Raw genomic sequence first — 26,335 nt, 5'->3', positions numbered from 1 at the left:
AAGACCCTTATTTTTGTGAAAAATGGACAAGAGCATGGTTTGATGATTCATATGAAAGACTAGTGTCCCTCTGAACCATGTTGATGCACTGGCCTAGAAGAAATGGTACTTACTACAGAGCGCTACGACCACGCTGCAGCTCTCCCCTCAGAGTACTGGACAGACTCAACCCTATTTTGATCCTGCAGTGTTACAGAATCAGCCGACTCTCACACTAAATTAATGTCATAGTCCTACACTCTGTTCATATCATATAGGCCTTTGTCCTCATTGTGGAGGGTGAGTGGTTGACCATATGCTGGTAGCGCCATTACACGTCTGACCTAACATTCTCCTGCTACTTTTCCACTGCCCTTTTCTCCAGCTTGTACCCTTTTGGTTTCCTGTGCTTTCCAGTAATCCAGGGCAGCTGGGCATTTTGAAAACTTACAGAAACTTTTGTATCCACTGTGGGTTTATACTCTCAATTGCACAGCTTCTGCAGGCATATCTGTTCCCAGAATTCCTGAATTTTCTTTGTTTGGTTGACTTGATGCTATGATGCAACTATTTTGGAATCACAGATACTGACTGTTACAGACAAAAGCCCAAGGTGACATGCTTGCAGGCTTCACACATAATTAAATTGTGTACCCTAGCTATCTTGTGCCTTGTTACAGATGTTACTGATGAGCTACCGCACTTGTGTGTTGCGATGTGAGTGGCAAGATTTGACAGGAATGATAATTCCGATTCAACCCTCTGAGGGACACGTATAGGAGAGCAGAGACAGTGAGGAGAAAACCAGGACCCACAGAGCCCTGGTCCTGTAATGTAGCAAGGAAGAGTTTACACTGTACCTTCGGCTGAAAGGCCCCCTGGAGTGAGCTGAAGGGCCCCGAATGTGGAAGCACAGGAGGCATACCAGGCATTGTTGGAGGATATGAAGGAAAGAACTGCAGAGAGGGAGAGAGGGCAAAACAAGATCCAGTGTCACTAAAGATGCTGCAAGAGAGCTGACAGGAGGCATGAAGTGACAATGGGGGTGCGACAGGACACCTAGCAGGAGGCTCAGGTACAAGAGAAAATGTGAAGCCAGGACATGACAGAAAGAGTCTGGCACAAAGTGTCAAGCAGCAGCTTAGTATACAGGAAGCCGTTTCAAATGGAAACCAAGAAACAGCGGGGTGGCAGGGGGTCGGTGGGGGAGATCGTTTTATTGGCTTATCCCACTTTCTGCCCTTCATCCCTCCTCCCAAGACAGCAGGCCCAGGCAAAACTACCGCACCTCATCGGTCCAAGGGCTGCAGAGATGCCTCTGCCAAGACGCACCCCCAGTATCCCTTAGCTGACTGGCAGAAGCCTCCCCACATCCTATGGGCATTAGTAGACCACCTCCACCCTCAGATCTGCAGAAGGGTTTTGACTTTGTATGAAAAGGTTCATAAGGATATCAGAATTACACAAGACTTGCCTCACTCAGGCTGTAATGACAAAAAATGAATTGAACTGGAAGGTGAGGGCAAGCTGTTTTGATGAGGTTCTTGTATTTACAAAGTATGCTTTAGTATTGTTGGCAGAGAACTGGGACCCCAGTAAAAGGCAGTTCCTCTTTGTGCTATACGTACTATTATAACCCGAGCACGGAAGAGGCAGAAAACCAAACTGGTGAAACGTAAAAAAACCCAACATATCCAAAAATACAAAAGATTAAAGAATGAAAACCTATTTAACATTGTTTTGTTCTGCAATAATCCAATAAGAATTAAGTTACAAAAGCAGCAGCTGTGAGAACCGAAAGCATGCGAGGCAGTGGGAGGGGGAGAGCAAAGATGGGAGATGGCCCTTGAGAAGTGAAGCCTGGGATACCAGAATGGGGAGGGGCCACGACAATGGAAGTGGGCAAAGCCACTGGCGGCACGGGGGGAGGAGAATGGGAGCATGCAGTGCCAGAAATGGAAGGGGGGGGCGGGGACCGGGAGAACGGAGAGAGACAAAGCCAGATGTGGAAGGGAAGGGCCAGGAGAATGAAAACGTGCAATGCCAGCGCTCTAAGGTTGGTGGTCATACTTACGCTGGAAGGTCGAAAGAAAGAGTTGTCCAACTTGGCTGCATACTTGTCGAACTGGAAGAGAGGGAGAAAGAAGGTTGGAGCGATGAGTCCAGGGAACATAGCAACACACTCTACCCGTCAGTAATAATATTGTTACAATACTTTGCAGTGGATGCTGCAGTTCCTTTCAGATGTATCATTTTATACCACTGCACAGGAGTGCTGCAGCCTTTTCTAGCTGGGCACCTTGCTCTGTTAATGCTGGCACACAGACCGTTACTATCTTCCATCATTCCACCATATTTTGTGCATTTGGATATCACCTTTCAAATCACTCTTTCCCCTCCTCCCCAATGCCTTCCAACTCTTGTGCAGGCAGTATCCCCCCCTGCCACTGTCCAGCTCACTCAGTATACACTTTAATAGTAACAAATTATTAATGCTGCAGGTCCAAATAGCATCAGAATAAATAAATCAAATGGTTATACTGGTAATAAATTTTATAACTTGCTACACTCAAAGACCGCTCTGTCTTAATACCATGAGGTCAACGTGCTGGATGTCTACTGAAGAGCTAGCACTCTCAGATTAATAAGGATGCTCAAGCCATGCAATCCCCAATCTCCGCTCTTTTGGAATTAGTGCATTCCTGGTGACTTTTACTAAATGTCATCACAGCACAAAGACTTCAGCTTTCACTACTGTTTGCCAAAAACTGCTTGGAAAAGGAAAGCCTATATTTCTATTTTGAAACAGTGGACGATATTGTACAACACACAATGTTAGTCCCTGCAGGACGCATTAATGCAGAAGAATATCATGTGACGCACAAGAAAATTTACTATCCGGATGGCAAGAGCAAAGGCCAAAAAAACCCTCCCAATACAGAGAGCAAAGCTATCACATTCTTCAGAACTTCTGTCTACAGTGGAGAAGGAAATGGTCCGCTTGTCATACCAGCTGCTGCGGTGCATTGCAGGAAGGCACATGGAGAGTCGCTGAGATGGGAATTTCATTAATTACAATGATTACTGGCGGCGCGTCTCTCCCAGAGTAAACACCATCAATCGCTACCACATGCAGCTGCAGAATGCACTGCTCTGCTCAGCCGCCATGATTAATAATCCCAATGCACTGAGCAGATAGGGCCAGGCTGCCTCAAGAGCTGAAAGAGTGGCTATTCAGGGGATTCAAACAGAGGACAGAGTGGGAGGGGCAGATGTGTGGGATTATCAAAAGCCATAGCAGGATGGGTTTCTCTTTTTTTATAAGAACCCGTTTGAAACACCAGCTGGGCCTTTCTAAGAGCAGAAAGGTGAAAAGGTTCTCACTTTGATGCATGTTAGTAACAAACTGGGAGCCAGATGTTGCTTATAAGGAAAGGCGTCCTACAAGTGGTTGACTGTACACTCATTGCTACTTGTACCTATAAAGTTATAAATACATCCACAGAACTTCTTTCATGTGAGTGAGTGTGTTTCAGAAGCCTTCCCCTCTCCCCAGTTTTGACTTTTGATTAGCTATAATTTGGAGAAAAAAAAATATTGGTCAAAACTTTGAGAAGTGCTGCTTCAACAGAACAAAAAAACAACAGAGTTTGCAATTAGGCTAAATGCGGCAAACTGTACAAGAAGGTAACAAAAATATTAATCAAAGAAAAGCTGCCAGAATAAAATGCACTGCAGAACTAGAAAACTTGTTCCATTCCAGGGCACAGTGAGCAGTGCACAAAGACCTCAGAAGTGCTGCAACTAGTTAGCTGCAGACCGGTGTCTTCACAAGTCTGCGTGGACATATTGAAAGGTTGGTTGAAAGGCGTCTGGTTTCTGTTCTTGGAATTATTGGTAGAGGAAGCAAAGTGACATTATCCCAGTCTTTTAGCAAGACATCCTCAAGTGTTATATGACTTGGACATCCAAGGTACTCATATCACCGATGTGCATACTATCCAAACTTTGCAGGGAAATCCTAGCTAGCATTTTAGAGCTACCTCCCCGCACGTTTTTTGTAGGTGTCCCACAGCAGGGCTGTTTTCTTATTAGGGACAATCTGTAACACAATTGTTTATTGGGGACACAGAGGGAATGCGCCAATATCACAGACCGACTGAAAAAGGTCAAGCTGGTTTTCTGGAATAGCACAACACATCAGTGACAACTTCTTCGGCTCTGGATCTTTCTCTGAATGAAAAAGCTATTTTGGTTAAGGCATTCCTCTGGTGCTGGAAGTCATTTGGTAAAAATAAGATACATGTATTGCATAGTGTATGACCTGCAGTCCCATGTGTGCGGATCACAGGACCAGGGGCTGGATTTAAGATTACAGTGCCCATAGGTAGAGGCCTGGGGATAGGGGGTTTCACACTCTGGAAATCAGACAGCAGCAGGGGAGTCCTAGCTTTTGAGTAACCGAGGCATTTTTCTAAATGCCGTCCCGCACAGGACACACATTATTAAAGTATGCAGTGTATGTGATGCAGGCATGGAACTGTGACGATCATATCTGTCGAGTGCTTAAAATCTTTCTTGCTCTGCTATTGGCCATGAAAATGGGACACAAAACTCAGGATAAATATTTTCTGATGCTTTCGTCCTCAGACTGGTTAATGCTGTCAGCACAGAACAGGCGGCAGGGTAAGGCACTGCGTTCAGTATCTCTTCTGCAGAGGAATGGCGGGTGCAAGGCGTGAAATAAGCCAGAGGGGCTGGGACAACATTAGTTAGAAGCCACCAATGGTCTCAGTTTTCACACAGTGACCTCTCTCTGGTATGGGACATGTTGCAGACCAGACGGTTAAAGGAATGGCAGGACATGTGCGCTTTGGCAAGCCAAGCAACACAGCTCCACGAACACCCAGCCGAGACTGCAAAATCCAGGCTCTCTTTCCCTCTGCAAAGCACTCTGGGTTTTGTAGGCCTATGGCTTCAACTTGACAAGTAAGCCTGCTGATTCCACAATGATGTGGAATAGTTAACTTGATCAAAACTGCTGCTCCCCTGGCTCAGCAGCTGGAGGAAGTTACGTTCCCTTTACTGCTCTACTTTTCAGATCAAGCTACGATGCCAGCATTTATCCATCAGGTTTGCTCTTTTGCTGGGTAAAGGGGCACTGGATTTTGGTGTTTCTGTATCCTTATTTTCAAAAACAAAAAATATGACTTTACAACTGCATTTAGAGAGAGAGAGAAAGCAAGTGACTAAAGAAACCCTCAACCAAACAAAAATAACTAGCACTAACCCAACCAGAGCTCCCAAAAATGCTCCATGTCACAACTGATGGGATAATCCAGTGCTGGTTTTAGCTCCACTGCATCTAGGGACTTGTTATTCCAATTTCTTTAAGGCAGTCACTATAAGTCTAAAACCAGGACTGGCTCTGTTATGACGTGGGCTGAGCAGGAGAGAAGGGGGCTTTGACTGTGCTGGGTTGGTAGGGCGGGAGGGTGGGGGGGAAAGGTTAGTGTCGTGAACAGAGATGCTCTACTTATCCTCACATTTCGGGCCGGGTTACGCACCATAGGAGGTGCAGTGGGCGGCATCGGTGGAAAAGGGGTGAATGTGTGCTGGTGCGTGTGTTGGTGCTGGTGCGTGTGTTGGTGCTGGTGAAACTCCGCCCTCAGCAGCGGCACCGAGCCAAGGGAGGCACTGGCCCGGTCCGAAGTCTGAACCAAAAACCGGTTGTTCAGCTCCTGCCTCAGAAGTTCGTGATCTAGGAGAGAAAAGGGGGAGAAAAAAAAAAAAAAAAGACACAGAGGCACGCAGGCCTGTCAGTGGCGACCAAACATTGAGAAGAAAGTATCAGATAGTCACCTGGCATTCCCTGTTTCTGCAGGTCATGCTGTGGTGGTTTTCTACGTGAGGACTCATTGGTGGAGGTAAGAGTGATGCCTGTGACAAAGTACCAATCAGAATCCCCGAATGAGGCTGGCAATACATGATTGGTTGGTTGAATGATATCAACAGGCTGGTATCTAAAGACAAGAGAGAACACCATGAGTCATCCCAGCAGAAAACACAGAGGGACCTTCACAATGCAAAAACAGGATATCACCCCCTCCCATCCCCACACCACTATTCAAATACAACATTTTAAACAGCTCAAGATTAACAAAAAAAAAAACAAAAAAAAACCAAACACCACAACAGATTACTTTCACTATCTGTTTGGGGGGGTGAAGGGGTAATTAAAGTTACTCTGATACGCAGAACAAGGGGCATCTTTTCTAAATTAAGTGTGACTGAATCTGCTGCTCCCCATCACACTCGGGTCCCCTCTGGGTGTACGCATTTCTAGCTGCCACCACAGCACTCTAAGGAAGGATATGCCCTATGTCTAATTATCTATTATATTCCCCTTCCAACCAACTCAAAGCTTTCTGAACTGTCCCAGGAAATGAAACACGGGGCCCCCAACGTCAGCAAGCTCAGGCAGCAGCAATGACCCCAAGCAAAACCTCTTCTCCATCTCCATTCATGACTACATTATTAGTATACAGTCGAGGCTCAAATGGGGAAGCTAAAGCTACCAAGGAGAGCAGGAGAAAGCAAAGTTCCCCTGGGAAAAACTGGGAGTGCTCAGACATGGCTGATGTACCTGTCTTTAATTAGTAACACCCATCCCACAAACAGATTATATATATATATATTTTTAACTGTATAAAATGAACAGTATAGCTGGTACTGCATGAATTTCAGTATGGATACATCTGAAGGTCATGAGTCTTAGAAACAGAAAGTGACGGATGTAAGAGAGGACAGTTTTTCTAAGAATTTGCCTGGGTAACTAAGGAGCTACCTGGGTAAACTGGCCTCCTCTCATGTTTCACAGTTGCATATCTTTTGCTGTTGGGATAGAGGGATGGGGTTAGGGCAGGGAAGGCCGTGGTGCATGGCACTCTGCCAGCTGCTGTAAAGCAGGCCCACCACAGACTGCCCGTTACTGGCAGACTTCTGCAGGGCCCGCCCCGTCGCAGGCCTTACCCTCACTAACTCACATCCAAGAATCCTCTCTGTGCTTACACCAAACTTTCCTAAAATTTGTTATAAATTTACTCTCTAGAACATTCCATGGGCTTTACTGAATAACTTCACAACCCAGGCTACCTGAGGAAAAAAATGTCACATGAAGAATGCATGCTGACCTGTCTGCTGTCCCCGGTAAGTTCAGTGTCACAGTCTGGGATGTCACACCTCTTTCTCTGTTTCTGGAGTTACACTGCCCTTCTGAAATCCTTAGCACAGATGAAGAAGCCTTGGTTCCATTCCCACTTTGGGCCCATCCCTTTTGCTGATTACTAGAAGGGGAGCTTCCTCCAAGGCCGAACCCTTCTATTCCATTTGACCGTTTCAGGTTTGAATAATGTGTAAAGGGTGGCGCCTTCCCTTCCTTTCCCTGAGACGGATCCATTATTAACCCCTTGCGTGCTGGTAGCGCCACTGCCAGCACAAGTACCAGACTGAGTCCCAGCAAAGTGTTAATGAGAGATGGGCCCGGCCAGTGGCGAGTGCTGTGTTATTGCCATGTGGAAGGTTCCCAGTCTGATCTCCGAGTCAGGTTGTCTGCGCCCCAGGGCTGGCTTGGAAACCTGATACCACCACCGACCAGAAACACCCCAAAGGTTTTATTGGAACGACAGAGTCCTTCCAAAACTTTCCACTCACAGCCCCTCAAAACACAAACAATGGGACTGCTGCAGGTCCCAGAGTATCCAAGGCTCAGGAATGCGAAAGCATCAAATAAGGGTCTTCAGTGTGCTGAGGTGACACGCCTTTTACTGCAAACACGTGTTGTGGAGATTTAAGGGCATAGGATGGATGGGCGTATGTTTACTATATACCCATACATACATTCTCTGAAGCACCATATAGGATTACCAACTGGAGAGCTGATCAATATATAGTGAAACTGTGCCTGCGACTCTATACCTGTGGTGCAAAATGCTAAAATGGATTTTATATTGCTAGAGCCCTAGATATGCTAGGCTTTTCCTGGCTTTTGCGCATCCATTGTACTGGTGACCTAGATTACCACTGTTCCTTTTAGTGCCAGCATAGAGAGCTGTGGAACTCTACATCACAAATATCACAAGCTCCATAAATTATTCTATGTGTTGTTGAAAAATGTAGCGAGTCAAAGAGTTGCATCATGTTCATTAGAAAAACCCAAAATAGGCACTTTAATCAAGTAGAAAAGGCTTTTTGCTCCACAAAACCAACATTTTGGCTCACATGAGACCTTCATGAGCTTTCTACTTGGCAACAGAGTCCAACTTGGAGTGTTCAGAGGACACATCCTTCTCGACCTTAATCGGTAAAGAAGGAGCTGCTGTCACTCACCTAGATTGGATAACAGCTTAGAGAGATCCTAGGGATTCAGACAAAGCACCTGGATTGTCCCTGCCCTTCCTTCCCTCTCCCCCTTGGACAGGTGGAACAATCTCTGCATTAGGATGGGACTTACCTGAGTAGCCTGTCCCTGCCGGGTGGCCAGGAATCACAAGGCTGTTGGTGGGTAACGCTGGCGGGGGCGGTAGTGTGGGAGGGGGAGCAAACATGGCCGGATGGTGCGGGTGCTGAGTCTGAGATCTGAGAGAGAACGGTGAGGTAGTAAGGTTAGAGATGGAGAGGGGTAGGGCAGGACCAGTGGAGGGATGTGGTGGGATCTGGGGGGAAGGTGGGAGGTGTTTGGGGAGGCCAATGCTTGCTGTGCTGCTGGCGCTGCTGCTCCTGCTTTAAAGAGTAAAAAGGAGAGAATAAGAAACTCATTAGTTAAAAAAAAAAAAAGGGTCAGATAAAGACACAGCAACAAAGACCTAGAACAATAGCTCCAGAAATGGTAAAACTGGGCCTTTTTTGCACAGGCTCTCAAGCTTTGATGATTAGGAGGAACACACAAATTTATTGGGTACTTTCACTTGCCACTAACCTCTCGTCCAAAGGGGTCTAAACCCATGGCCTACGGGCCACATATAGCCCTCTAGGGTGACTCTTGCAGCCCCTGAGCCAAACTGCCCTCAGTGACTCTGGTGTGGCTTACTTGTCAAAATCCGGTGGCAGGACGCAACAGTTCCACGCCAACAGCCACAAGGGGGTCAGGAAATGCTTCTCTGTCCCGCGCTGTCATTCCCACCCCATCCCACAGCCTATTGGTCTTTGGCATGATTCAAGAGACGGCCTGGAGCAGCACAGTACTTCCTACCTTCTCACGCTGTATTGCCATCTGAGTACAGCACTATTTTTCAATTGGCCATGGGAGCAGGGATGAGAGAGACAGCAAGAGAAGGAATGTAAAGGAGGGCGGATAGAAAAAAAAAGAGCACATGGGAACGGGAGCGACGGCCCTGTGCCGACGCAGGAGGAGCAGAGCGGGGGAGATGCCGCAAAAAAAAAAAAAAAAAAGAACAAGGGAAGGCAGAGGGTAGTAAAAATACAGGTGAGGAAGCGGGGCATGGCTCAGCATGATGCTGGGACACACAGTATCGTCAAAGATCATTGTGTCGGCTCAATGAGGCCACCCCCGGAACAAGTCTTCACCCATCTCCTTCTGCTTATTGTTGACAGCTACCTGCAGAAAAGGTGCACTGGTGCCTATTATCATAGGCACCAGAAGACAGAGTGTCACCAGCACAACTTTGCTAACCTCAGTGTGTGTATGGCCTCTGAACGGAGGACAAAGGTTTCCATCTCCTTGCTCTATTAATGAGAGAGAGAATTCTTTGGTGCTTTGCCAACTTGAAAATCTTAACCCCCAAACACTGAGTTAAGCAGGAAGGATGCAAGCGGAGATGTGTGCCTGCTTCATCATCCCATCAGGAAACTCCAGGAACCCCAAACTCAAAATCAGTGCTTCAAGCCCATCAAGGAGGGGGTCAGAGATTCGATTTACTAAGGCACAGAATGGAGCAGCAACAAGCTGCTAAGTCAAAGTGGCTTAATTTTCCGGAGCTGTGCCTTTTAGGCAGCCTGACCTTGTATCCTATCTATTCCAGGGCCGCCTTGGCCTGTGGCACATGACCTGGCTGCGGTGTTACCATACCTGATGCTGTTGAACCCGTTGTGCGGCACCTGGTGATGCCCTGGGTAAGTGAGGTGAGGGAGGATGTGACTTGAAGGCTGAGGCCGAAGCTCGGGGAGCAGTAGCTGAGACGGGGGCTGAGACTGAGGCCGAGGCTGCGGCTGTGGTGTCAGCCGTGGTGGCGTTGGTGCTAGGATTGCTGGCTCCTTTTTCACCGACGGGCTAGCCCGGGCACTGGCGGCGGGCACAGATGAGGCAGAAGTCACGATGGCGGCAGTCTGGGCAGGGCTGTGGACTGGCCGTACGAAGCACACTTCGGTGCTCAGCTCCTGGCTGCGCTCCAGCCCGGACACCTTGGCGATGACGACGGCTTTTGCTTCACACTTATCATTCGTGGGTAGACCTAGAAAACATCAATACATTCATTATTCCCTAAAGCTTTTAGACATGATGGCATATTTTTTTATTTTTTCCACCACTGATCTGATGGGAGAAAAGCATCCAGTTTAGTATGCAAAAAAAAAAAAAATAATGGAGAACAAAAGCATGAATTGAATGAACCATATGTTTGTTGCTTTTAAAAAGGTAAAACATTAAATGCTGTGCATTGGGTCACTTCTCACAATGAAAGCATGAGAGAAATTTAAATGTAAACTATACTATTATTCGGAATCCCCTGAGAAATCCCAGGAGGACCTCACAAGCTGGCAAACACACCCAGACTGATGCTTTTGGGCCTTAAAACTGGCCTTTAATGTGTTAACAGGCGCACAGTCAATTGCCTACAGCCCCGTCTTCTCCCTCCTTGGCCATCTGAACGTGCAACCTCCAGTCACAGTTTCTACAGCCAAGCTGACCAAGTCGCCGCGTCCTTGCTGCTTCAGCCACCTTTCAAAAATGGAATTTCCAAAAAATGAAAATGTATCCAGCAACACCAATGCACCACTGTCACCAGCACAACTCCTGTGGAGATGTTGAGGCAAGCCTGTTCCTTTCTGACGTCTTCTCATGAAAGCCTGCAAAAGTGAGGTCTCTGCTAGCGTACTGGGCTCAGGAAGGAGGGTTTCCTTCAGGGGGGCCTGCAGTTTACCCACCCACTATGGCCAAGGTCCTTCCCCTGCTTTAACAATAACTCCGTGGGGAGTTCAGGAACAGTTTGAGCCAGCAGACAGCAAATGAAATGCTTCTTATTAGAAATATCCCACAGTGCCGAGGACAGGAAAATGGAAACCACATGCCGAATGCAGGAAAGGGAAAGGGCACGATAGGTCTCTCCTTGGAGTACAGCGCAATACATAATTCATGAAGAGGAGGAGCCCAGCTCAGCATGTCCGGGGGGGGGGGGGGGGGGGCTCCTATACGTACACTAATGGCTCCAGAGATGCACATTTTCAGGTCACTTTAGGTTCTGCTTTTATTACATAGAAGAAGATAGATGTACATGCACAAGGCTCCTGCACAGCGGCTTGCCTGGCCGGGTAAGATAAAAATTGAGATGACAACCAAAATCTTCATCTATACCTGGATGACGGATGAATGTTTCACAAGTCAGGCAGCACCATTTTATGTAGAAGGATTGTTGAGATTACACCCTTATAATGTGCAATTCTGTGCATGAAAACGTGTTTCATACACATACACACTGTATATCTATCTTTGCCAAGAATGTCTATTTGGGCATCCAGTATGGGCTTCCACACTTAAGTCAAGTCTACATATGGTATATTGTTTCCGGGTAATGGTAATTTGTTCCACAGCCAGATTTATCTATGCAGGCTCCTACACTGCTTGTGCACGCAAGTGCTGAGCTGTACCAGCGTTATCCGTATCCTGCCTGCCCAGCTCACAATGCTACCAGGACACATTAGTACAACAAGCCAGGAAGGGCAGGAAAACCTTGGCATTAGATGTACAGAGTGTCAGGATGGCGTTCCAGTCGGATTTCCTAGGGAACGGGCCTCTACAAGGCAGGATGGGAATTCAGGACGGAAAGGGGCAATCTCAGCCACAACAAAGGGAAAATTGCAATGTTAAGTTTCAGAGGGATGAATAAAGCCTTCCACAGCGCCAACCTTGCTGCGCAGAAGACCAGCTCTGCGTCCGGCAGCTGTACGCGTCCCTTCTTTTTTTCCTCATCCCTGGTCTTTCCTCATTGCACTTTATTACATATCAATGATCAAAGTCCCTGTAATTACCCAGCAACGTGGTAATACATGTATTTCAATTCATTTACATTGATTGCCAGTTTACTCTTCAATTTAATTCAATTTTCATTCTTCCAGCATTCAATTAATTTCTATTATTGCAGTTAAGTCCAATGTGTTTTCAGGGAAAACGTGCACACAGTCCTAGACCTCCCATTTAATCCCACGGCTTTTCATTAAAACAAATGGACCCCATTCGCTTTCTTGGGTTCCATGAAATCCAATTAGTTCCCCCCCATGCAAGAAACCCATTCCAGTTCAGCTAAACCTCCGCAACAGTGTAATTACAGGCTGTGTGGTAAAAACAAAGGACCAAGACTAGAATTACAGAAGGAAAAGCAAACAAGATTCGAAGTAAATCGATAAGTGCTATACCCCCCCTCCCCCAATTCAACGCGCCTCCTTCCTTCCGCCCCCCCAACCAAGGGGTTTTGGATGATAAGAGCAGAAAATTCATTGCACAATTCATACCACTGAAGAAAGCTGCGTGGTTGCCCTGTTAGGTTCTCATGGAGTCGCAGAGACGAAGGCCAGCAAACAAGCTGAAGGAGATGCTGTGTTACATTCGTGGCTAGGTTTTGAGAGCCCTGTCCCCTTCATCAGGCAGTGCAGACCTGGATAAAGAGTATTCACCATTAACCCGCACATCTGCCTGCATGGGATACTAAAACCCCAGAGATACTGAATTCTGCTGCTAGGACGGGCATTTTAACAGCATAAATTACCGCAAACTGTCCCTTAAATTGCTTTTGACTGGATTCACATTACACCAAGATCAAGTGAGTAAACGAGTTAGGGCACTAGCTGGGGGGGGGGGTCTTCATGCGAAGACATCCCACAGTGCCCGGAGGTTGTCATCATTCTGGCCCACAGCACTGTTGCAAGTGCCGCTTAGAAAAGCTGGATTTGGTTACATCTGGTCACATACATCCTGAGATGCTGACAATGATGTTTCAGCTGACGGTAGGTGGGCAAGGTACCGACCCTATTACAGGAAGGCAGAGAACAGATTCAAACCCAAGGACCGGGGTGGTCTCGGGGTCTGTCCCCTCTTTGAACTAGTCAAGTGGCTGCACTCAAGGTCATTCGGTGAGCGTTCTGTTCCCAGGCCTTTAGAAAGCAGACATGCAGCCACCTCTGGAGCAGATGCTCTCACAACATACATTCTGTCTCCCATCTGTAAGACTCATTTCTTCTCGACGAGCACGCTCTCTTTTCTTTTACAGGGCTACTCCGTGCTCACCTGCCTCCTTTCCGTGTGCCAGGCCCTGGGACAGCGCTGCTCCTTCTCAAACTGGAGTACAAGAGATTGGATGGCCCACTCCAGTAATCCCACTCCAGATGAAAGCTACAGATGCACCAGTGTGGACAGCCTTCTTCTTGGAGGGGAAGCTGGTTTTGCTGGTTTTCCTCTAATTATGGTACCCTCATTTTGCATCCTATGCCTTTTTCTCTCTAACAAAAATTAAGCCACCCATATAATATTTCATTAAGGTAGCCAGGCTTAGATCACCCAAAGCAAGCTATAAAAAATAAAAGCAAACATGGCTCCTAGTATACATAGATTTTTTTTTTTAATTTTTAAATCAGGAAATGACACCATGACATGGGACAAACCCAATTTAAACAAAACCCTGTTAGCCAAAAACAAATACAAAGAAACACAAAAAAAAATGAAAAGAAGTCTTTCTTGGGCATTGCTTTGAAGTGGGAGAAGTTTCCAGACTACCAGGGATTGTTCCAGATGCAGAAAGGGGAGTCTGTGCTTTCACAGATGCTCAGTCAAAGGCTGAGCCATAACTGCACTTAAGTATCACACACACATTCCATTCATCTGTAATTATCCTTCTTGTTCTTTTTGTTTCATGACATTTATGCCCTGTAGAAAAGGGGAGATATGATACAGACATTTAAATACCTCCATGTGAGCCTCTTTTTCAAGGGAAAGGAGGCTCTGGAAAGAGGGGTCATGGGATGAGAATGAAATGGGGTAGGACTCAGGAGTAATCTGGCAATATTTCTTCACAAAGAGGGTGGTGGACGCAAGAGATGTGGATGGGCAGACTGGCTGGGCCTCAAGGTCTCTGCCATGTTGGTTCAGAAAACACAAAGCATCGCACAGGCGAAAGTGGCCCCTGTGCGTGCAATTGGGCCGCTCAAGACGTGACGTCACATGCCGTGACGCCAAACGTCGTGACGTCACGCCTTGAGTGGCCCAATTGCACGCACAGAGGCCGCTTTCGCCCGTGCAGGCATCCATCTTCGCGGGCAGCTGGAGGCAGGGGAGCCGTGGTCGTCCTCGCCGATGTCCGTCTCCGGAGGGGGGCTGCAAAAAAAGTAAGTCGCTTCGTTGCTTTACACTGCCAGTCCTCCCTCCCCTCCTCCCGGAGCAAGGCTGCTTTTCGCGTCTTGCTTCGGGAGGAGGGGAGAGAGGACTGGCAATCCCGAGCATAGGATTGCCCGTCTCTCTCCCCTCTCTCTCTCTTGCAACTTTTTTTTTTCGCTTTTTTATTTTTCCGCTTTTTCGATTTTTTCCGCTTTCGTTGCTTCGGGAGGAGGGGAGAGGACTGGGGCTGCCCCGGAGACCAGCACCCATGGACGCGGCCAGGGCAGGTGAGCGGGGGCTGGGGAAAGTTTGCCACCTACCCTTACCCCTACCTCTAACGCAGGGGTAAGGGTAGGTCGTAAGTTAGCAGGTTAAATGCGCGGCAAAATGGCAGGGTAAAAAAGCGATAGTCGGTGCGCACGTTACTGTATGGGAGGGAATAGCTAATTCGATCACATGTAATATACATGCCGCGGGCGGAAGGGGTTACCCGGTGATTTAAGGACGCGGTAAGAGTAGGTTAAAGGGGATAGTGTATCGCGGGTTAGACTAACACGGCCGAAAAGTGGGTAGAAAGCGGGTTAGGAGCAGGGTAACCGCGGCCGCACTTTACTGTATTGACCTGATAAGTAGTACATGACAATGCATAAAGCACAACTGCTTACCTGTAACAGGAGTTCTCTGAGGACAGCAGAATGGCAGTCCTCATACATGGGTGAATCCCTAGATACAGACTACTCCCTAACACAAAAGGAGACCAAAAGACACCCAATCAAGTGCCAATGGGCACAGCAATATGCTGTTGGTAACAGAGGGGGGAGACAGCCTGAACCCCATTGTTTGGGGGCCCTAGGCGGGGAGAGTTGAGTTCTACACCTCAAACAGATTCCAAAGGATAGGCTGGACGAATCTGCTGTCGTGTCGACCATCTCTATTCAGACAATAGTGAGATGTCAATGTGTGGAGAGAAATCCACATCATAACCTTGCAGATCTCCTCCATGGGAACTGCTCTCAAGTGGGCTACCGACTCTGCTATGGCTCCGACAGAATGAGCCTTGACATGACCCCAAGATGCAGTCCCAACCTGGGCATATCAGAAGGAGATGCAATCTGCTAGCCAACTGGATAACGTATGTTTGGCAATAGCAACACTCAACCTATTTCTATCAAAAGAAATAAAAAGTTGGGTGGACTGTTTATGGGCTTCTGTCCAGATAGAAGGCCAAGGCTCACTTGCAGTCCAAACTGTGCAGTGCTCATTCGCCCTGGTGCAAATGGGGCCTGGAAAAGAATGTTGGTAGGCCAAGGGACTGGTTAAGGTGGAAGTCAGTCACCATCTTAGGCAGGAACTTAGGGTACGTGCGCAAGACGACTCTGTCATGATAAAACTTAATGTAAGGTGGAAAAGTCATTTAAGGTCTGAAGCTCGCTGACCCTGCATGCTGAGGTGACCACCACCAAAAATATGACCTTCCAGGTGAGGTACTTCAGGCCACAGGTGCGCAGTGGCTCAAAAGGAGCTTTCATCAGCTGAGCTAACACCACATTGAGGTCCCAAGACACATGGGAGGCCTTAGGGGAGGCTTCAGTTGAAGCAGGACCTGCATAAATCATATGACTATAAGCTGTACAGAGATGGGTGTACCATCTATACCATGATGGTATGTGCCAATTGCACCGATATGGACTCTAACGGAGTTGGTTTTTAAGCCAGCCTCCGATAAGTGAAGTAGGTAATCAAGCAGTCTTTATGTGAAGTAGGAGAATGGAACTAGGGACTTCTGCTCACACCACATGGAAAACGTCCTCCACTTCAGTCCATTGGACTTTCTACTGGAAGGCTTTCTAGAAGCCACCAGGACTCGAGACACATCCTCTGAGAGACTGAGTAGTTGCAGAATTAACTTCTCAAAATCCAGGCTGTGAGCGACAGGGTCTGGAGATTGGGACGTCACAACCTGCCTTGATCTTGTATAATGAGATCTGGGGAAGTCCCCAGACTAATCGGTGTCCGGCTGCAAGTGAACCTCCTCCAAGGCTCAACACCTCCATGCTTTTCATATGCCAGGAGGGGTCTCCATTGCAGCAATACTCAACCCCTTTCAACCCCAGGGACCAATCCTGTCCTCTCTACACACTACCAGTTATAACAGACAGGAAACCAAAACTTGCCTTCCCTGAAACTCCAAGCCCTGGGATGAGGATGAACATGCCAGTCCTAAATTTTTAACCCTCAGCTGGTCAGCTCTCAGACTGCAGCCCTGCTATTCTAGGAGAAATCCAGATTAGGAAGGTCAGCCTGGCACCACCAATAGGCTGCTCCCGTTGACCTCCTTAATACGTACCATGAATTAGATATCAATAAAACTGAATGCACTGCACGCCATGCAGACACTGCCTCCACATGGAATGTAGGTTAAGGCAAACTTTGTGGTTAATTGTATGGCGCAGCAGGCAGTGTCATTCCGATCTGTGCGTTCTTAAGTATAGCTTTCTCAGACCATCTCCTGAAACCGTGGAATAAAGGAGCCCTTCTGCAGGCAGCAGCTTGGATTCCTCTCCTGTCGCTGGCTCTGTTTGAACAGAGCCGTCTATCACCTCAAATCATCCCGCACCACGTGACGGAGCAGCTGCCACCATCAATCAGCCCTGGAGGACAGCCCTGGCTGGCAGGCACGAGCACCTGCCTGCCACTTTTAATAAACTGAGCTGCTCGACTCATTTACCCTGCTGGGGGCACTTCTCAAGCCGTGAGGAAGCAGCAACCAGCAGGCAGGCTCCAAGGGATGCCTCTCTCATGCTCGCCCGCTTCTGAAGCACCCGAGGGCTGACATGATGTGACCTGGAGCCAGCCTGGCTTTGGATGCATGGCCTGCCCTGGGGAGGGGGGAGGGAAATGATACCGATAACTCAACCCTTGAATGTAACAACAGCTTCATTGGTTCTCTCTTTCACTTGAGAATTGCTCCAAGTTTCATTTATTCAGAAATTAGCGGCACTCCCATCCCATGCCTGCCTGGACTTGCCAGTGACAGCATCTCCGGCCCAGACCCAAGACTCACTTTGTGTGGCTGAGGTTTTCTGACTCTGCCACTGCTAAGTACTAAGGTTTTGTAATGCTAGCAGTTTCTTTTTTTAAATTGGAGTTTCTGGGGGGTTTTTTTTTCTGGATTTGGTAAATTTCTTTTTTGCTCCTTTGGGCTTCCAGCTCAATGAGACATGGGGTGGGATCTGGACCAAGGCGAGCCTTCATTTGCAACCTGGGATTTTTTTTTTTTTTTTATTTTGCCTCCCAACCCCAGTCACTACAGTGACAATCCTCGGCCGGGGGCCACCACCCAGGGCTCCCCCCTTTGGAGCTCTGAAATCAGGGGTCCTGAATCTGGCCATTGGTGTCGCCACCGAACAATGATTTCCTCCTCCAACCTCCATCCCCCTATGGGTTCTCAATGTTGCTTCTCTAATGACCCCAGCCCTGGTTGGCTTGAGGAGCAGAACATCTGACCTGGAAATGGAGCTACCAGGTTCCCTCCCACATGCACATGGCCACCAAACTGGCCAAAAATTGATTTTAGCGATCCCAAAATTTTAATGTTTTGCAACAGTGCCTGCAACCAGTCCTTTGTTTTTAACCAGACTGCGATACCTTTTACTGGACCAATACTAGAATGAGCCAAAGAGGCAACATCCGTGTGTTTTGAAGGCGATGTGGGTCCCAAGTCTGGAAAGCTTAAAGAAATCATCTCTGGTAGTAAAAAGGCATCGCAGCCTGCAGAGAAGGCCTCCCTTCTCCTGGACCAGTTCAGTTGCTAAAACTCTGTCCTGCAGCAATTGCATGCACCTTTGGCAGTTCTTTTGGGTAAAATCTAATTTACCTCAAAATAAAACATATATACACAGATTTATTTTTGCTTACAGGCACATCGAGATTAATGTTTTCTTTCTCATCTCATGGGTCCTAGCCAGCTGGGATTTCTATAAATTGCACTAATAGCCTTCATCAGTGCACATCATTAACCCAAGACACTGCAGCCTACCTTCCAGGGACCCTGCATTCTACTACCCCCCTGCACATCACAGATTTGCTACAGGCAAACCCAAAAACAACAAGTCTGGAGGAGAACGTCAGGCCATCAATCTGCAAGCTGAAGTTGAGCCAAAAGTGGGCCACGGAGCGAGACAAGGAGCCTAAACTTGGAAATGCATCAAAACACCCAAAGCCCTCAAAGTCAAGGCTGAAGGGCTGAAGAGGAGATATTGTGTTTTTGATTAGTCAAGTCAAAGTTCTGACTTAAAACCCTACTGAAATATTGTGGAAAGAGCTAAAGTGAGCTATTCATGCAAGGAAGCCCTGAAATGTCACAGAGTTTAAACAGTGGAAGAGTGGGCCACGGTTCCTCAAGGAATAAGATCTGAGAGACTCAAGGAACATTGAGTTGAAGTTATTGCTGTTCAAGGCGGTGTTAGGAGTTACTGGTTGAAGAGTTTGCATACTTTTTCACACAAGGATACTTATTGTTGACTAAATAATCAAAATATGTCCTTTTTGCCTGAGATATTTATGCAATGAGGTTATCTTTCTGGGTTTAGATTAGGATCTAATCCTGTTTTAGGTATAAATTGTGCTAAAATGCAGATCACCCTAGGGGTCCACAAATTTCTTCTCAGCACTGTAATAGTCACAAACTGCCTCATTCAACGGTGTTTATGTCTTTTTTTTTTAATCCTTCCAAACATATTCAATCCAATTCAGGTCTGTGCTATTATCTGCCCAGTCTGGAGATATAAAACAGACCCAGTAAGGAACAAGGAAACTTCTTCACCTTGGACTATTTCTGGCAGACATGCAAAGAATTCATGTTTCCAGCTACATGGTGTGGGAGGCAGGAAGAGGGCACCTGGGAATGTCTCTGCCATTTGAGATCTATACTGACTCTCATTTACCCTCTAAACAAGTTATTAATCACTAAATGAAATGGGACCTTCTAGCCCCCTGGAGAGAGGACGCCTCCACACTATTCCACAGCAGTCCATTTGTTATTACCATGGCCCTGTTGCACTGTCACCCGCTCGCAGCTCACATACATTCACGGAGAGAAGAAAATCTGTTCTCCTCCCACCCCATACTTCCTATATAAAGCAGGAGCTGCTCATGGCGGCTCATACTGAAAAAAATGTGACGCCATCTTTGCTCTCTCCCCAGAACACGTTGTACTTTTTCTTGCACACAAAAAGGTCGATTTTGTCTCTTCTTGATTAGTCCTGCTATGATCCAGGCTTTCCATTTCTGTCTGTCCTTGTGCCTCTTGGACCCCCCCCCCACCTGCTGGGAGCTGATGTTTCAATGTGGGAGGGGGTGGAAAGGGTGAGGGGCTGTGGCTACCAGCAGAGAGCCATACATAACACATGGTCTCCAAAATTATTTGGAAAAGCATTTTCCTATTATGAGCGGATGAAGGGCTTAACCTTGAGGTGAACCTCAGTGACATCAGAGTTTATTTACTTCTTCGATTCACAGAAACTCTGGGGCAGGTTTACAATAATATTTAACATAAAAATAAATAATCAAAACCAAACCAAAACAAACAATACCATTACAACCTAACTAAAACATTAAAATAGAAACATTAAAAAAATACCATGGAATTAAGAAAATATAAAAATAAAAACTAAAACATAGATTAGAAAAACTTGCGAAATCTACAAGGTCTACAGACTCTCACTTGGTCACTCAAACTAAAGAAAAAAATCAGGCTTTGTATTGTTTTTGGAAACTGAAGCAGTCTGTGATTCTACAAATTTCATTAGATATTGAATGCCACAAAATGGGGGGGGGGGGGGGGGGGAGGGAAGTTTTCCCAGCATCAATTAGTTTTCTCTCTTTAAGTTCCAAGTTTTTTGAAGAGAGATAAACAGAGGCGATTTGTTAAATATTCTGGAGCCAGTCCATCTAATCTAAGATTCTTAAAATCTGTCCTAAAAGAAACAGCTAACCAATGTCAAGAGATACCTTGAGCTTGCACCAGGGATGTGGGGAAGGCATTAGGAGGGGGATTCTTTGCATCATCTGATCTCTCACAACATAAAAGCAAACTCTTCTAATGGTTATTGAAGTCTCATAATATGACAATTGCAGATAACACGCAGGCTTACACTTCTGAAACATTAAAATGCTAAATCCTTTTCTTACTGCTATGGGAAATCTACTTAACCAGATGGGAGAAATTCTAGCAGTGTCAAGCAAGGAGTTTGCTGTTTCTGGACAGCCGTAAGCAGGTTCATTATTTATTTTGGCAATACTCGTAAAACATATTAGAAAATAAAATCAAACAAAATCCTGGCCACAAAACCTAGTGTCCAAGCTTTAACTGGTCTTAGGGAAAGAGGCGGTGGGGAGTGGCTCGTCCTTTCCTTTAGCAGAAGCAGGCACAGAACCGGCGTGTCGCTACCGCTGTCCTCCCCTGCGAAAAACCACCCCACAATCACTGGGGAGAACTTCAAGCTGACTGATGATCTGCGCCCCCCCATGGTATATTGACATCTGAATCTATTTTATGGTTTGGTTCTACCTTTTTTTTTCTAATTTGCTCCCTTTTTACTGCTGTGCATGCTGCTTATTCTTTTATATAACAATTATGACACTGTGATCTTACTTTACATTACATTCATACCTGGGAACTTCTGATGTGGAGTCACCCTGGGATTGCGTAGATTAGCAGAGGTGGGGTGGGGGTGGGGGGGACGATATGCAAAAAAACCCATTTTTCTCTTTCATACACATATACACACGCCCGTTCACTCTCACAGACATACATGCTCATTCAAATGCTCACACACGCCCACTTACACTCCCTCGCATGCACACTCTCTTACACACAATGTTCATTCTCACAGACATACATGCTCTCACACACACATGCCACTCCCTCACATACACACACTCTCATACACACAATGTTCAATCTCACAGATTTCCATGCTCATTCACACACACTCTCTTACACACTCCACACTCTCATACAATGTTCAATCTCACAGATTTCCATGCTCATTCACACACAAACTCTCTTACACACTCCACACTCTCATACACATAATGTTCAATCTCACAGACAACATACATGCTCTCACACACACAGCCACTCCCTCACATACACACACTGTTCAATCTCACAGATTTACATGCTCATTCACACACACTCTCTTACACACTCCACACTCTCATACAATGTTCAATCTCACAGATTTCCATGCTCATTCACACACAAACTCTCTTACACACTCCACACTCTCATACACATAATATTCAATCTCACAGACATACATGCTCTCACACACACAGCCACTCTCACATATACACACTCTCATACACACAATGTTCAATCTCACAGATTTACATGCTCATTCACACACACACACTATCTTACATACTCCCTCACACACAAACTCTTACACATACACGTCCACTCACAGACATACATGCTCATTCACACACACACACACACACATTCCCTCACATACACACTCACATGCCCTTTCACACTATCTCTCAGACTCACATGCTAATTCTTTCTCCCGCCCTGCTCTGCCACATGTTCAGTAACAACATCCTCCTTCCCCACCATGGCAGACATCACATCTCCTTCTTTTTCTTCAGCTGCAGGGGCCGACAGGGAGCTCTGCAGATCAAATTGGATGTGCATGTAGTCCTGAAGACCCTTGCCCCAGCTTCCCAGTTGTAATTATAGCTTTTTAGCCCCCTATTCTCACTCTTGCCTGCATGAAAGACAACTGGCCTTGCTTTGTTTCTATTTCCCCATTACACACTTGTGACCAGGAGGAAGAATCTGGTGTCAAGGAGCCCAGAAGCAGTCTCGTTGGTGACCTCCCAAACAGGGCAGGGGAAGAACGGGTGGATGGAGGATGTCACTGCCTATGATCAAAGTCATTTACCTTCTGACTTAACCAAAGCAAATAGCGTTCTCCAGAACAGAAGCAAACCTCTAGTCCGGGGTCAATCATCCTCACCTTGCTATCTCACAGCCTGGCCATTTGAAGAAGGCTGCCTCACAGTCCTATGCCCCACCCAGCATCTATCCTCTCACATTAAGTAAAACTGAGCTCATCTTCTAAGCCCTGGCAACTCTCTCCCCCCCCCCCCCCATTACACATAAAGGGAGCAGGCGGCACAAGCAGGCTTTGATTACAGGGGTAAAAAACCCCCAAACAAAACAAGAGGAGGAAGGGACATGGGGGGCAGGGAAGGAAGGCTGTCATTTTCCTGCACTAAAAACTCTATGGAAACAAACTATGCCCCCCCCCCCTCTCCTGACACTGACACTGAGTCTGCCGCCCCCAAGGCCCTAGGCCTGCACTGGGGAGGGGGAGCTGGGAGCTGGTAATAGGCGGTGGTGGAATATTTTCCTTTTTTTAATGTTAAAGACTGAAAATCAAGATAATTCTCACCCTCCCCCATGGCAAGCTCTACTTCTGCTTGCATTTATTTATTTATTTTTATTATTATTTACCACTGTTTATGCTTCTTTAAATAAGAATTCAACATGCAGATATAATCCTCCTCCTCCTCCTCACAGCTGGGATTATAAAGCCGCAGCTCTTTGTGTTGTTGTGGGAGCCTCAGGCCAATCCTGTTAACAATCGCCATCAAAAAACGTCACCATTTCTCTCTCTCTCTCTCCTCTGGGTTTTTTTTTTTTTGTCCTTTTATTACTTCTAAATCAATCTCGTCTGAGTCAGTAAAGATTTAATTGTGTTGGCAGCAAAGGCTCAACTGTTTGAGCATTTTGACAATTAAATAAATGGCTTGAACATCTCCCCCCACCGGTGATTTATTTAATTACCTGGTTGGCCTTTCAAAAGAAACCTTGAAGTGGGGGTACAGTAAAAATAAACAGTGCACAAAAACTGCGCTCCTGCACAGGTCCCCGTATGCAAAGCTCTCAGCCAGAGACAACAGCTGAACATGCTGGGGGGGGGGGGGGGGGGGGTGTCCCTGAATCTGGGATCTTCTGGTTTGCTGAGACCCCAAAAACTCCAGGCAGCACAGGAGCGGGAATGCGGAGGGCACGAAGCCCCCATGCTGCGCCTTTGCTTGGATTTGTTTTGGGGGGGGCCCCCAAGAGGAGCGGATGCCTGCGAGCTGTTAAATCGAGCGACGCAGATCAGAGCCTGCCCTCTGCCTTCCGTTCCCATGGCAACCAGCTCCCGGGCTCCGTGAGGATGCCTTGCACGGGAAGGAGACGGGTGCCGAGAAAAAAAGCCACCGGCCAGCGCTGGGGAGCCCGGACCCGCTGCACTTCCCTACTAAATGTGCCCGCGTGCCACGCCACGGCTGCCCACCTGCTCAGGAGTTTCTTTGGCGCGTCTCCCCTTGCCAGATGAGTAATCACAGATATCACCCCATTTAGTGGGGATGGTCTCGCCTTTCTTCAGAGGGCCAGTATTTCCCTTGTACGGTCCCCCCAGCTTTTGCCACTTCAAAATGTCCTGAGTCTCAGTCCCAGACAGAAATCAGCAAGAATTTTTTTTCCCCCCTATTTCCACTTTGTTCTCTGTTTAAAATACGCCGTGGCGGGGGAGGCGGGCAGGAATGGCATGGAGATGGTGGGGTTTCGAGTGGCTGCACCGCCAAACCTCTGCTGGGTGATTTGTTTCTTGTTATTACTTTTTGCAATGCTGGCGAAAAGGAAGGAGGAAAAATAAGAGATTTTCTTTCCGAAGCTCAGAGACTTCCAGCAGAGGATGGACTGGTTTGTTGACCTGTGGACTTGTGATGGAGGGCTCATTGGTCCCTCATTGCCGACAGAAGAGCCCTGGACTTGCCTGGGGAGGAAGCATCCCTGAAAACCCTACAACAGCAGCTCCTGCTGCTGGAGAGGTGTGCGCTGGATTTAAGGGGAGGGGGGGGGGGGGGTGAAGGCGTGCCGGATGATGTCGCTGGCACAGGAGCCAGGCTTCAGCTGCTCTCTGTTTGTGATGGGAGCAGCACCAGGAGATGGACCCAAATTCTGGTCTGTAATTGGGGAAGAGGCAGAGCAGAAATCGGCATAAGGAGGAAAAGACCTCCTTATGCCGTTGCCTCAGAGCCCTGTGGGGAGTCAGATCGACGTATCCCAAAGCATGGTGACAGCTGCTGCTGCTTCGGGCGAGTCTCAAGCTTTGCCTGCAGAGCCTCCTGTTGTCACGCTGCACTCCCCGTGGTTCGTGCTGGTCAAATCTTCTTCTCAAATCAGTTCTTTGGCTTTAAAAGTGGAAATACTGGCTCATAGTCTGAAGTCTTCATCAAGAACAGTTGGGGAGGACTGAAAATTTGGAAAGAGTCACTAAAGAAATTTAAAGCTGTGAACGCTGCAATAATGCAAGATAGAGAGGTTATACAGGGGAAAATGGAGCATGTTGAGAAATATATTAAACATTTAAATTTACGGTTATTAACTGTCCCTAAAGTCTTTGGGATTATGCCCTGGGAGATTTGAAAAAAAAATTGATTGTAAGTACTACATATATCAGCTGATGTGGTTCCACCTGTAAATAAATCTTTTTTCTTCCCCTTGGGAGGTGCCAGAGGAAGGGGATGAGAGAGCTGCAGCCCAATTATCAATCCATAGTCGGGACCTGATAGTCTTCTTGGAGAAATCTTGTGTGGAAGAGCTAAATAGTTTCCCTTGTGTTTGAACTCGACTCAAGTATGGTAATGCACTTGTATTTCCATAAAGTTAACGAGTTATTTTTAGGGCAAAGGATTTGTATTTACCCCAATTTGGAGAGCGTTACTCAACAGCGTAGGAAAATATTTATGAGAATACAACATGAGACTTGAGCTCTAGGTGCTTCCTCTATTTAATATTATCCTTGTAAATGTTTGAAAAAAAGATAATGGCATTAAATGTCTTCTTTGCCCCCAAGGACCTGAGATTTTTCTTGGATGCTCAAATGCTGTCTAGTGTTGGTCCAGCAGTAGGAAAGGGAAGATGCCGAATTGATCTAATTAACCAACTGATGGGCTATACCATACTTAGGATTTTGTCCAAGTTGTAAATATTATTTCTTTTAAATCTCCTGTGCTATTACCTCCACGCTCTTAAATGCTAAATTCTCTATTGAGGTCTAAGTTAGTGTGAATCCTGATTTGCTGTATCATTTTACTTTTTTTTCTTTTGTTTCTATTGAATATATATTAGGAATCCATTTATGTCTCTGTACTAACAAAGATTTTCTTTGTGAGCTGAAATGAATAAAGTGATTTAAAAGATTCTGCATAAACGCTAAAACCGTGATCCCTGAAGATGGCTCCCAATTCCGAGGCAGAGAAAGAGCCAAGGACTCCTCTCCTCTGCAGACTTCTGCACAGGGCACTATGGCCCTCAATCAACAGAGCTGCTCAGGGGCACTCCTGTGAGATGTGAGTTTATTTCAAATAATCCTAGGGTCTCAGCATTTACTGCACCGCAGAGCTGTCGGTATACCCAGGCAATGCAGAGCTTTCCGTGTACTGTCATGAATGTTTTCATCTGCCGTCCTAGTATCATAATTAAGGGAGCTTTTTACCTCTTAATAGCACCTGTCTGGAAAGGAACTGGTGCACTGAAGTCAGAAATATGCAATACACCTGCGTCTTTTACAGCTGACTTTGCACAATATACTGACCCCTGAAAATCATTACTTGTGAAATGTGGCCAGGGAGGGAGATGCTTTACATGTGCATTAGAAAGGATGACTCCTAAGTTTCTGAGCAGGC

At 46.7% G+C, this 26,335-nt stretch overlaps 1 protein-coding gene across 11 annotated transcripts in view; it reads right to left on the bottom strand.

The window, feature by feature from the left end:
* FBRSL1 (fibrosin like 1) overlaps window positions 1-26,335 on the bottom strand; it is a 694,486-nt gene that overhangs the window by 18,647 nt on the left and 649,504 nt on the right. For 8 of the 11 annotated variants that reach the window (XM_029619457.1, XM_029619447.1, XM_029619455.1 and 5 more), the window contains 5 exons: window positions 10,067-10,448; window positions 8,492-8,760; window positions 5,526-5,740; window positions 2,054-2,104; window positions 840-935 (listed from right to left, as the gene is read on the bottom strand). In XM_029619457.1, coding sequence (XP_029475317.1) covers window positions 840-935; window positions 2,054-2,104; window positions 5,526-5,740; window positions 8,492-8,760; window positions 10,067-10,448 — 1,013 coding nt within the window. Of the gene's footprint in view, window positions 1-839; window positions 936-2,053; window positions 2,105-5,525; window positions 5,741-5,841; window positions 6,003-8,491; window positions 8,761-10,066; window positions 10,449-26,335 lie in introns of all 11 variants that reach the window. The other 3 variants (XM_029619452.1, XM_029619448.1, XM_029619454.1) reach the window with 3 other exon arrangements.

Source organism: Rhinatrema bivittatum, chromosome 11, assembly GCF_901001135.1.
Source record: "Rhinatrema bivittatum chromosome 11, aRhiBiv1.1, whole genome shotgun sequence".
In the NCBI taxonomy this organism is placed as follows: Eukaryota; Metazoa; Chordata; class Amphibia; order Gymnophiona; family Rhinatrematidae; genus Rhinatrema; species Rhinatrema bivittatum.
This window is presented reverse-complemented; position numbering and strand designations above follow the sequence as displayed.